Source organism: Cebus imitator, unplaced genomic scaffold (genome assembly GCF_001604975.1).
Source record: "Cebus imitator isolate Cc_AM_T3 unplaced genomic scaffold, Cebus_imitator-1.0 Scaffold338, whole genome shotgun sequence".
NCBI classification, from domain to species: domain Eukaryota; kingdom Metazoa; phylum Chordata; class Mammalia; order Primates; family Cebidae; genus Cebus; species Cebus imitator.
Window position 1 is genome coordinate 1,853,319 of NW_016107653.1, and position 12,190 is coordinate 1,865,508.

The 12,190-nt window shown below is 63.1% G+C and overlaps 1 protein-coding gene across 2 annotated transcripts in view; it reads right to left on the reverse strand.

Moving 5' to 3' along the window:
* Positions 1-4,392: 4,392 nt before the first annotated feature.
* The window catches only part of JAG2 (jagged canonical Notch ligand 2), a 26,415-nt gene continuing 18,617 nt past the window's right edge, over positions 4,393-12,190 (reverse strand). Inside the window, exons 13-26 of one of the 2 annotated variants that reach the window (XM_017505419.2) lie at positions 11,542-11,692; positions 11,313-11,465; positions 11,125-11,238; positions 10,731-10,844; positions 10,523-10,636; positions 10,192-10,308; positions 9,908-9,935; positions 9,740-9,825; positions 8,953-9,066; positions 8,728-8,843; positions 8,091-8,333; positions 7,287-7,418; positions 6,131-6,287; positions 4,393-5,878 (exon numbers count right to left, since the gene is read on the reverse strand). In XM_017505419.2, coding sequence (XP_017360908.1) covers positions 5,382-5,878; positions 6,131-6,287; positions 7,287-7,418; positions 8,091-8,333; positions 8,728-8,843; positions 8,953-9,066; positions 9,740-9,825; positions 9,908-9,935; positions 10,192-10,308; positions 10,523-10,636; positions 10,731-10,844; positions 11,125-11,238; positions 11,313-11,465; positions 11,542-11,692 — 2,136 coding nt within the window. In that variant the 3' untranslated portion in view covers positions 4,393-5,381. Of the gene's footprint in view, positions 5,879-6,130; positions 6,288-7,142; positions 7,227-7,259; positions 7,419-8,090; positions 8,334-8,727; positions 8,844-8,952; positions 9,067-9,739; positions 9,826-9,907; positions 9,936-10,191; positions 10,309-10,522; positions 10,637-10,730; positions 10,845-11,124; positions 11,239-11,312; positions 11,466-11,541; positions 11,693-12,190 lie in introns of those variants that run through there. The other variant, XM_037730235.1, reaches the window with a different exon arrangement.

Below are 12,190 nucleotides of genomic sequence, written 5' to 3' on the forward strand. Positions count from 1 at the left end.
GAAACGAGCTGGTCATTCCGTCAGAGCAAGGATGTCGATTGTCTAGCCCCAGGGGCCTCTTGGCAGCCTCCTCCGTGATTCTAGAATCCTCCTCACCATGTGGGCTTCCTTCTTCCGTGGAAGGATTTCAAGCAAGCACTTCCCAGTTCCCAGATCCACAGCAGGATGACAACCTTGCAGCTGAGCAGGTGGCTCGCAGAGGCCACCCCTTCCAGCCTAGAGTGAGCTTCCTGGGGCCCCTGCCTCTGCCTTTGCAGACACTCCACAGGGCCTCTCTGACCAGAGGAGAAGGCCCCCGTGCTGCCCGGCTGCCACCCCAGCCCCCTAGCCCAGAGCTGCACTGACTCCACTGCCACTGACCTGGTGCCGCCGTGACTCTACTGTCCCCAGCGAGCCCTCCCCTGGTTCCATGCCTCCTGGAGGCTGCCCTTTTCTGAGAATGCCACCCCAAGACCCAAATTCTAGCCCCTGAATCAACCAGGGCTGGGGAGCCATGAAGAATGTCACAGAGCAGGTCCCTTCCTCCCAGGCCTCAGTTTCCCCTTTTGTATAAAGAACTCCAAGCCCTGGCATCCAGATGCTCTCCATTCAAAACCCTCACAGGTCCCTGCTGACATCGGGGTCCCCTTGGAAGACCTGGGTCTCGGGGTCTGATGGAGAAGGGGCGAGCCCTGCCAGATCTTGGGGCAGCTGGAGTTGGGCCTGTGGCCATCAGGAGCCCCACACCACCGGTGGTGCTGCCTGGCCTGCAGGGGTTAATGGGTCTGGCCGCCCCAGGGACCAGGCTCTGTGTGGAATCTCCTCTCTGTGCCCTGGGGCCCAGTTTCTTCGGAGACGTGGCAGTCAGAGCTGTCGCCAAGCAGAGCCAGCAGGCACAGTCCCAAGGGCCAAGCACCAAGGATGCAGCGGGCGGCCCTGGCAGCAGTGGGTGTGGGAGGCGCTGCTTCACAGCCTGAGAGGGACCCTGCACCCACAGCAGGCCCCTGCTGTGACTTGGCCCCAAACTGGGTCAGATGGCACAGTCAGGACGCACCCCTCGGGCCAGGCCAGGCAGGGATGTGCTGCTCCCTGCTGTGATGGCGTGGCAGCCTAGGGAGGTGGGCGTCTCCAGGGTATGCGTGTACGAGGCCTGCCCACACCATCCAGCCTGCAGGTTGGCCTCTGTGCACAGGTCACTCTGCCTCAACGGTGGTGGCACCCTGTGTCCTCTGCCTAAGTGAGCACCTGCTGCCCAGGGCCTCCTCAGCCAGGCACCCCCCCTGGAGCCACAGTGGCCACCTCAAAGTTCCCTCTGCCTCCAGACCCTTCCCATTCAGGCCACACAACCAACAGCCAGGTCGCCCATGGGCCCAGCTGGGAGCAGCTCCAAAGTGTGGCGACAGGCCCTGCCCCCTCCTCATGTGCCTCTGAGCCTGGTATCCCCCAAGCTCACTGCCCACCAGGCCTGGGGAGGCCCAGGAGCCCACTTTGGTGACATGCACCCCAGTGACAGAGGAGATCTCCCCCTGCACGGTGGGTCAGAGCACTGACCCGTCAACAGGGGACCTCCACTGAGGCCAGGGTTCCCCCCACTTCACAGCAGTGGAGGACACAGCGGCTCCAGGAACTCGGCAGCCAGGACAGGTGGCAGGGCACGCCTGTGAGTCCTGAGGAACAGACAAGAGCAGAGGGGGTCCCAGGCCCAGCGGCCAGAGTCGGGGAGGCCACCGGTTCCTGCAGCCACAGCCAGAGAGGCCCCAGGAGCCTGGCCCCAGCCTGGGGGTGCTGGGGAGCCTGCCTGCCTTCGCTGGACTTGCTGACCACACAGCGCCCTCTCCAGGGGCAGCCACCCACCCTCCCACAGGGAACAAGGCTTTGGTGGCAGCAGGATGAACCCTCAGGCCTAACCCTCACTTGTGGACCCTGGCCTCAGCATAGCAAACTGTGTGAGGCAGGTGAGTGGCACTCTGGCAGCATGGAGGTGGTCTAGGGGCCGAGGGTGGGCCCTCCCAGGCTCACCCCAGGAGGCTGGGCCAGAACCCAGCCGGCTTCATGATCGCACCACAGGGCAGTCGCACTGAGATGAAGAAAAGCCCCATCGTCCGCCCTGGCGTGGCATGAGATGGTGAGCAGGAAGCCTGCCAGCTGGGCCTGGACCTCTTGGCACTGCCATCCACACGGGCTGGCCATGGCCAGGCACCAGCTAGGCCTGAAAAGGCACAAGGTCACCTGAGTGGGGGTTAGGACTGAGTATGGGGTGGAGGGAGGCCATGAACTCCCAGTGGACTCAGGACACTGGACAGCAAGCTCAGGGTGGGGAGAAGCAGGCCTGCCCATGACGGACATAAGCGGGCAGCTGCAGAGGCTCTCAACTCAACCTATGCACACATGGCACACACATGCCCTGTGAGTGCCACCCTTCCACCTCCAACAGCCGCACACCCTTACACAGGCACAGAGGCCTATGTCCTGTGAGACTCCAAGCCAGATGCATCTCCCCGAGGCTACAGGGGCTTCCCCAGAGTGTGGGGAACACACCAGCACAACCAGGAAGGGGCAGGCCTGTGGGACATTTCCTGCAGAAGTGATTGGGCAACCCAGCCCCACCCATGACACCTGCTATACCTGCTGCACCTACTCACTGCTCACCCCGCGCCTGATGGGCTCCCGTGGGCCTCAGTACAGCCCCCGCCAGGCTCTTACCCGGGTCCCCCCCTCAGCTGCCGATGCTATTTTCTATCTGTTGTCCTGGGTTGCAGCCTGGATCATTTCTTTTAACTTATCTTCTAGTTCACAAATTTTCTCTTCAGCAGTGTCTAAGAGTGGCTGCGAAACTACTCCCAGAGTGTTTAGTTTGAAGGTTGTATTTTTTTCATTTCCAGAAGTTCTACTTGGTACTAGGTTGAAGTTTGTTTGGCTTATCAGCATTTCCAAGCCTGTCTTGGAGCACAGCAAGCTTTTTACAATCCATGTCAGAGAATTCCAGTACACTTCGATGCCTCTGCACACGTTTCTCATGGCTCTCAATCATGGCGCCAGGTTCCCATGTGCTTGGTCTGATTGTGGTCTACTTACTGACACTGAAAAACCATTCATGAGACATACAGGCCTAGGACAAAGGTGATTTCTACTTGGTCCTACCAGGAGCCAGGGAAACTGCAAGTTAGGGAAACACTGTTTAAACAGAAACCCAAAGCCTGCCGTCTTTTTGGCCAACCTGGTGGTGGAAACATGGGCTTCATGTCCTCAGGAGTCATTGTGTACATGACTCCTCAGGGCCACCCTTCTGCCTGAACTGCCTGGGCAACCCCTAACAGCCAAGGCAGGAGGCAGGTTTAACCCGTCCCCACCCTGAGGACACAGGCCTCAGGCTTGTGAGCAGTCAGTGGCGAGCAGGGTCTCCTACCAGCGTGTGTCTCTGCATACCTGGCTGAACACAGTGGAGGAGCTGCGGGGACGACCCCAGCTGGAGTGAGACCGCCCCTGGAGTACACACCACAGCTCACCTGCACGGCTTCCGGAGTCCACAGCAGCAATGCACAGCAGACATCCACAGTAACTTCTGCAGCAACCAGCAAGTCTTAAGAATTACCAGGTCAGAATTTGCATTCATTCATTCATCTATTCATCTGCTTGACCTGTGCAAGGCAGCCTCCCTCCCCGGCTGTCAGCAGGGCTTTTTCCTTCTCTTTTGTACAGATCTGGTTCTTGGCTTTGCTCCTTGACTCAGTTGACCTCCTGCCCCTCACAGCAGGGTAAAGATTTGCATCTCACTGACAGACGGCTCGATTCAGCCTTCCATGCCCAGCCCTGCAGCCACCATGCCATGTACCAGGTGGCTTCATCAGTGAGATGCAAAGCCAGCTGCAGGGCCAGGTGGAAGGGCTGCTTCCCTCCTGCCCGCAGTCTCTCCAATGTTGACCTTGCCTCTGAATGAACAAGCATAACAAATGAATGAATGACTAACAATTTTGACCTGGTAATTCCTTAAGACCTTGATAGTTCTTCGTGGGTATTTTATAAAACCACTAATTTTCTGCTATTTTATAAAACCACTTCCAGCTGTTTGTCATCAGGGTCCAGTGCAAGGCACCTGCAGCTCCCTCCTGGTACTCGGAGACTGTGTCCCAGTCTCCTCTCCCAACAGCTCCAGGCCCTTGTGTGGGTCTCAGCACCAGCTCCCCCGTTCCCAGGAAGGTTTTGGCGAAGCCTGCGTCCACCACCTTGGCATGTCAACACGTTTGAGGCCCTGACTCAGCAGGACCGTCTCACCCACCATGGCCACCACAGCCACGTGGACCAACACCCAGAATGGGCCCCAGTGCCCCATGCCTCTCTGCCAGCGTCGCTCTCCCCAAATCCGACTCCAAATACAAAAGGAACAGCATCCAAAGAACAAGGGAGGCTGGACTGTTGAAGTTATTAAATCAAATATACAGAGTGCTTCCTTTAATATGTACACATTTACAAAAATGCACTTTCACGAGGAGGGGCAGCCGGGGCCGGCAGGGGGGCAGCGCCTGGTGCCACGGCACACATGGACAGTTGCAAGGGATCTGTGTGAAGGCACTTGTCACGAGCTTCAGTACTGCCGCCGTCCCAGGAGGGGAGAACTGCGCAGCAGGAAGGGCACTTCTGAAAGCACAGTGGAAAGATCGCTGGAGCGGGCGTTCTGGGCAGGAGGAAGCGCGGACGGCAGGCGGGACGGGGCTGGCCAGCAAGCGTGAGGTTGACCCGCTGGCCTCAGGCCACGTCGATGAGCTCAGGCCCCACTGACAACCACAGGTGCTGCCAACAGCCACAGGCCGTGCTGGGGGCCGGGGCCACATCAATAACCAGGGTCCCACCGACCACATAAGTCCCACTGACGGCCACAGGTCCCATTGACAGCCACGAGTCCCACTGAGAGCCATGGGCCACACCATCAGCCACGGGTCCCAACAGCCACAGGCCACACCATCAGCCATGGGTTCCACTGACAGCCACGGGCCACGCCAACACAGCCATGGGTCTCACTGGCACTTTGGCCTGGAGCCACAGAGAAACCCAAGTGAGGAATAAAAGGAAGATTCTGTAAACAGTGCACAACCTCTGGTAACAAACGCTACACGATTTGGTGAGGACACAGACACCCTTTGCTCTCTCCTGCCACACAGCAAGTGCCATGCACGGGAACTTTACAAAAATAGCAACCATCCAAGAATTCGCCGTTGTCTTCTGCCTGACAGCTACTGAATAATTTATACAAGGTTAAAGAAAGGTAGAAAATAAACATTTGTTTTTTGTTTTTGGTGGTTTTTTACACAAAATAAAGAAACTATGCACATGGCCTTGGCCTCCAGGTCTGGCAGGTGGCGTGGCTCCCACGAGGGTCCCGGTCCCGGCCCAGCTAGCGGCCGCCCCTATTCCCTGCCGGCGTAGCGGGTCTCATTGATGCTCCTGACCGCACGGTTGTCCACTTTGGGGCCTGAGGCCCAGCGGGCCGGCCTCCCTGGCGAGTGGCCAGGATCTTTGGTGAATTTGTGCGAGAGGAATTTCTCCGCTTCCAGGGAGTCCTCCTCACCACGGCCCAGGTCCTCGTCCTCCTCGTCCTCCCTGACGCCCGCGTGACTCGCTGGCCCAGGCAGTGCGTCGTCCGCCCTGCGTGGTGGCGGCGTGAAGTTCTTGCACTGGTAGAGCACGTCCTTGTGGCCCCCACTGCCCCAGGGGCCGCTCCCTGGCCGTTCAATGGGGTTGCGGATGGGGTTGAGCGGGGCCCACTGGTTGTTGGTGCTCTCCTCCCGCGGCAGCCGGCTCCTCTCTCGCTCTTTCCTGCGCTTGCGTGTCCACCACACGCACAGAACCACGCATGCCAGCCACAGCATGCTGAAGGCTCCACATAGTACGGGCACCAGCAGACCTGGGGGCCGGGGGAAGGGCCAGTGGGTACTGAGGTCAGGGCGGCTGCAGGGTGCTAGCCACACACCCAGGCCCCACCTTCTGGTTCCTGGCTGGTGGGGAGAGTCCCAGGACGGGGCCTGGGGGGCTGGGCAGCTGGGGCAGCAGGTGCCAGGGACTGCTGTGTTCCCGGTGGCTGCACGACAGGCTGGCTCTGTGCCCCAACGCCTGAGCTGCCTGCCTGGCGCCTTCCCAGGCCCACCTCCCACCTCACCTGTGGAAGAGCCTCCCACGACGAGCGTCTCCACCTTGACCTCGGTGACGGCCAGAAGCAGCGAGCTGTTCCCCCGCTGGGTGATGGCAGCCACAATGGCGTGGGCTGCACCCTGGATCAGGCTGCTGTCAGGCAGGTCCCTGGCAGGGCTGAAGGACTGCAGCAAAAAACAGCATTGTAGGCACAGCCTGAGGGCCCCAGAGCCTGCCCCCAGGACTGAGGCCCTGGCCACAAGGGAGCATGGCGCATGGGAGAGCCTGGGGTCCTCCGGTGGGTACCTCAACGCCGGGCAATGAGTGTGCCGAAGGGGATGGGGGATGGGGGGTGACGCCGTCCACTGACACCTGCTCTGATGGCTGTCCCTTCTCTTCTCATCTGTTCCCAGCCCCCACCCCACCTAGGGGGCCACGCCCCAAGGGCGCTACAAATCTAGCACCTCCACGAGGCCACGGTGACCCAAGGCTGTGCCCTTGTCTCTACCACATACCTGATGGTGCCGTGACTCGTGCTGGCTCACTTCTCACATCTGTCCTCTGCCTCTACTGCCTTTCCGTCACCTAGCAGCACCCACCCATGTCCCCCGACCCCATCTGTGGTGGCTTTAGGACACCAAAACACTGTGTGTCCCTCCCGTGCCTGGCCATGACCTCCGCCCACCACACTGTGCCATGGCCACACCCACTGCTCTGCACACACTCACCACGCCCACCCCCACCACACCATGATCCGGAACATTCCCTCTCCTCTCCGGGCACATGCCCACTCCAGTCTCACCCGACCCCCTTGGTATCCACTCACATCTGACACCCCCCAGGGCTGCAGCAGTCCCAAAGCAGGCCTTGCAGGGCGGCCTGAGCCCTCAGACTCCCCTGCTGCCTGTGATGTGAGGACACAGAGGCAGACGGAGCAGGAGACCAGGTGAGGACACAGCTGCAGGGGAAGCGGGCTCCACCCCACAGCCCTGCCCGTTCTGATGCTGGCCGGGCCCAGGGAGCAGTTCCTGCACGGGCCACAGCCCCAGCCTAGGGAGACATGGCTGCCTGCAGTCCCTCCACACCACGACCAGCCTTGCCAGAGCCTCTGCCTAGCATGGCCAGGACCTGCACAGGACAGGACCCAGTGCCCACCCAGGTGCTGCACACCACTAGGCACTCACCACAGCCACCTCCACGGCGCTGGCCTCCGAGGACGCCCGGTCACAGAGAAGCACTAGCAGGCGGTCCCGTGCCACAGCCCTCGTGGCTGGCAGAGAGCGGATCCCAGAGCAAATGGCGCCCACTGTGGTGCCCTGGGTAGAGACAGGCAACGCGTGGGCAGGGCAGGGAAGGATGGGGCCGAGAACCTGACACCTATGTCCCTGGACCGGCACTGTGGGTACACGCAGGACACACCCCGCAGCCTGCCCAGGAGAGCACAGCAGAGATGCCAAGGGCCTAGTGGGGGCAGCTTCCCACCTGGCTGTGCCCTACACCAGGAGGCAGGGGACAGCGCCCCCCACCCATCCTCATGGAGGAGCCAGCTCCACCTGCAGGCGGTGGGGGGGAAAGGTAGAGCAAGCTGCAGCGGGTCTCCTGTTCCGGGCCCCTCCTGGGAGACGGGACCCAGCTTCAGGCACACAGCAGACAAAGGTGGGTCCTTGGCCAGGGCAAAACTGCCCGTGGAGCCGCAGCCCAAGAGCCAGGCCAAGGCAGCCATGGCACCATCAGTCCAGGCCCTCAGGACAGCTGGACCAACAAGCACCCCACGCTGTCTGCTCTCCCGGCCTCCTCTGCCACCCCCACCTGGCACGGAGCCCAATGTCCCTCGCATCTGACCCCACAGGGCCACTCTCTGTGACCACGAGTGACTGTTCAGCCAACCAGGGCCTCCCTGCCCCACGGGGCTGGGCTCTGGCCACGCCAAGAGCAGATGCCGATGGGTGTGTGGCCTCTGCAGGCTCAGATGCCGCCAGGTCCCTCACCTGCGGCACATGGTCACGACTGAAGCGCAAGGTGAGGCGGGCGCAGTTATTGTCCAGGTGGCCGGAGCGAGGCAGGCAGGGGGTGCTCGGTGGCTCTTCTGTGCCGCACTCCCCCCAGGCCTCACAGGGTGGTCGCAGACATTGGCCTGGGGCCTTCTCCAGGCACCTCTGCCCCAGCGGGCACTGGGTGCTCAGGGCATCGGGCTGGCCGGACAGCAGACAAGGCTTCCATCCACACCACACCTGGACAGGTGCACACAGGACAGTCAGATGCAGGCGCATGAACCAGGACCCACAGGCAGGTGCAAGTACCACATGGCGGAGGGACACCACCCAGGTCTGCAAGCCCCAGGGCCCCAGCCCGGCCGCCCCAGGGGCTCCCAGGGAGGCAGGTCAGGCTGGACAGCAGACAGGGCAGGCGGAGCACAGCGGGGTCCAGGCCAGGCCTCTGCGTCCCAACCTCACATCGAGGCATGGGGCCTACCTGGGCTCCCTTCTCCCTGGATGTCCCTCAGAGGTGGGCAGATAGCTCTCAGCCCACCCTGACCCCAGCACCCGCCTCCTGATCTCACAGAGTGGTCAGGGTCAGTGAGCACCAGCCTGGGGCAGGGCAGGGAGGCTCCCAGGCAGCCCACACCTTACTGCAGTCACGGCGGCCGTCCAGACAGCGGCAGCTGTTACAGTCTTCCACCCAGGAGCTTCCATGTGGGAAAGGAGTGCCCCGGGACCAGCAGGACCTCCCGAACCCGATCACTGTGGGGAAAGGGGGCTCGAGGGTCAGCAGTGGGCATCTGGCCCGGGGACCGGGCCTCACCCATGCCCCCTAACCCGACCCAGCCCAGGGCAATCACACGGGGCCTACCTTCCTGGCACCGGGGACCGGCTCGGCCCGGTGGGCAGCTGCAGCGATACCCGTTGATCTCATCCACACACGTGGCCCCATAGGCACAGGGTGAGGACTGGCACTCGTCAATGTCTGCCGGGAAAGCAGCCGCTGCTCAGCACAGTGAAGCCAATGCCCACCACAGGACCAGCATGGCCTAGGGCAGCAGGAAGCCAGGGCACGCGGGCGCAAGCCCCAGGCTGATGAGCAGCCCCTGGGCCAGCACGGAGGCCTTGCCAGCCCTGGAGGGCTCACCTGCCCCACCACCTAAGCTGCTGGCTGCCCGAGGCCTTCCTGAACCCAGCCTGACACTGGCCTCCTCCATCTATCTGCCTCTGCAGTGGGTCTGTCCTGTCCTGGATTAGCTCCAGCTGCTGGGTCAGGCCAGCCAAGAGGTGCTGGACAGACAGCTGGGCCGACAGACAGCTGGGCCGACACCCAGGACGGCTGCCCTCCAGCCACAGAGGGTCCCACGTCAGGCCACCCGCTCAACCCCCACGGCTCCCATCCTTCTCCTCCCTTGGCCCCAGAATGGTCCGTGGGGCTGGGGCCCCCCACTTCATCACTTGGCAGGGTATGCCCCAGGAACCCCACAGGACACAGACATGTGGGAAAACTGAGGCTGAGAGGCAGGAAGTGGTTGTGGCCACACTGCCCTTCAAGGGATATGGACATTAATGTCCCCAGACTCCTGCAGACTCCTGACCCCTCAGCTGGGCTGGAGGCGCTCCCAGGGCTGACCCACAGCCCCCGACAGGCCACTCACTGATACGGCAGTCGGGCCCCGCGAAGCCAGGCGCACACTCGCAGCGGAACCAGTTGACGCCGTCAACACAGATGCCACCATTGTAGCTGCAGAGCAGAGGGTGGGCGTCAGGCGGCCCCTGCGGTAGGCCAAGTCCCTCCCCTGCTGCGGCCCCAGGATGCCACTCACCAAGGCAGAGGGTTGCAGTCGTTGGTATCTGGTTTGGGAGAAAAAGGCAGAGAATCAGTACCCAGCCCCAAGTATGTCAGCCTCTGTCCAGCCTCAGCATGATCACACTGTGGGGTTGGGGCTGGGGAGGATCAGGGGGCTGGGCACGGCCATCAAGGAGGGTGCCTTTTGTTGGGGGCGGGGCACTAGCATGAGGGGCTGGCAGAGGAAATGGGGAGAGAGTCGGGGGCGGGATGTGCCTGGGTGGAGAGAAGCGACCCCCACCCACACGCTCCCGCACTCACTGTGGGTGCATGTGCGGCCCTCCCAGCCATCCCGGCAGATGCAGGAGAAGGAGGCCCCACTGCCCACGCAGGTGCCCCCGTTCACACAGGGGTTGGGCAAACAGCTGCTGTTCTTGGCTGCAAGGAGAGGAGGAGGAGGAGGGAGCGTCTCACCTGGCCCTGGGGCAGGCCCCAGGTCTCCACACCACACCCCCAACCCAGACAGGGCAGACAGACCCGGGGCAGGGGGCAGGTGTGGCCCTGGAAAAAGACCCCTCGGCCCAGCACGCGTGAGGGAGCGGCTCCTGGGAGGGCCCGTGCCCGGGGTAGCGGGGCGTCGGGAGCTCCTCACCCACGGCGCAGGTGCCGCCCGTCCAGCCAGGGGGGCAGGCACAGCGGAAGGTGTCGCCGCTGTCATAGCAGGTCCCGCCATTGCTGCAGGTGTAGGCATCGCACTGGAACTCCCCTGTGGGCAGATGGGCCGCTCAGCAGTTGGGCCCCAGACCGCCAGGGCCGGGTCCTAGGGCAGCTGCCGGCAGCCAGGGCCTGTTGGCACTCACGTGAGTGGCAGGTCTTGCCCTTCCAGCCGTCATCACATGCGCAGTAGAAGTCGTTGACCAGATCGTAGCAGCGGCCGCGGCTGTGGCAGGGATCGGGAAGGCAGTCGTTGGGATCTGGGGGCGAGGACGCCGGTCAGCGGGCGGGGGGTCACCGGCGCTTAGGGAGGGCTTCCCGGGGGAGGAAGCACTGGAGCTGGGCCAGGGAGGACAGAGGGGCAGGGAAGCCACATTGGGGTGGGGGGCTGGTCCCGCGCATGGGGCAGCAGCACCCTCTGGCTAGGCCCTTCCGGGTACCAGCCCGGCAGCGCCCAGGCAGTGGCCACCTCGGGCTGCTGAGGGGCCCACAGCGGTGGAGGCCCACAGGGCCCACATGGGCGGGCACCGGGACACTCACTGGTGTCGCAGAGCTCGCCCTCCCAGCCGCTGGGGCAGAAGCAGCGGAAGGCGTCCACCTCGTCGATGCACGTGCCCCCGTTGCGGCAGGGCTGGCCCAGGCAGTCGTCGATGTCTGCGGGGGCGAGCGGGTGAGCCGGGGCCGAAGGCCAGTCCAGCCCCACCCCAGCCCCCGTCTCGGCCACTTACTCTCATGGCAGTAGGTGCCGGTAAAGCCGCTGTCACACACGCAGGAGAAGTTGCCCCCGGGCTGGCTGACGCAGCGTCCGTGGGGGCCACACACGCCAGAGGCTGCCGCACTAGGCGCCCCGGGTCCCGCGTCCAGCCCGCAGCCGTCGATCACTGTGGCAGCAGTACGGCTGGGGTCAGGCCCACCCCTGCCCACCATCTCCCCCCAACCCCATGCTGCCGCCAGCACCTCTGCAGGCCCCACCGGGGCACGGCTCCCGGGGCGCAGAGCAGTTCTTGCCACCAAAGTCGTCGGGGCAAGCGCAGTAATAGTCACCCTCCAGGTTATAGCAGCGAGCACCGTTCCGGCAGGGGCTCGGCTCACAAAGGTCAACGTCCACCTGTGGGGGGGACACCTGTGAGATCCCAGGCCGGGGACACAGGCCAGGCCTCTGTGGCCACAGGAAGGCACATCCCAGGGAACCTCAGGCCCCTCCACCCTGGCCCGGGCAGTGCCAGCCAGAGCCCAAGACCCCTGCCCAACTGAGACTGCCCAGGCCTTGTCAGTTGAACACTGACACCGAGGCCCCCACCTCCACTGCAACCCAGCTTCCTCTGCCTCCCTCGGGAGGGATGAGGCCTTGGCACCGCTGCTGGCAGGAAAAGTAGCTCCTGACCCCCTCACATACTGCCAGGCCACCCTCAGAGCCAAGACTGGGTTTTTCCAGGGCCAGCCCCTGCCATGCTCACAGGACCTGAGGTCAGACCCCAACCCCTTCCCTGGGCCCCAAGAAGCCCTCTGGATATGAGGCCCAACCTCTGCACCAAGGCGAGGGCAGGGTCTTGGGCTGCCCAGGGTGGGAGAGAAGGAGGTCAGGGGAGGTGGGGGAGGGGTGGTG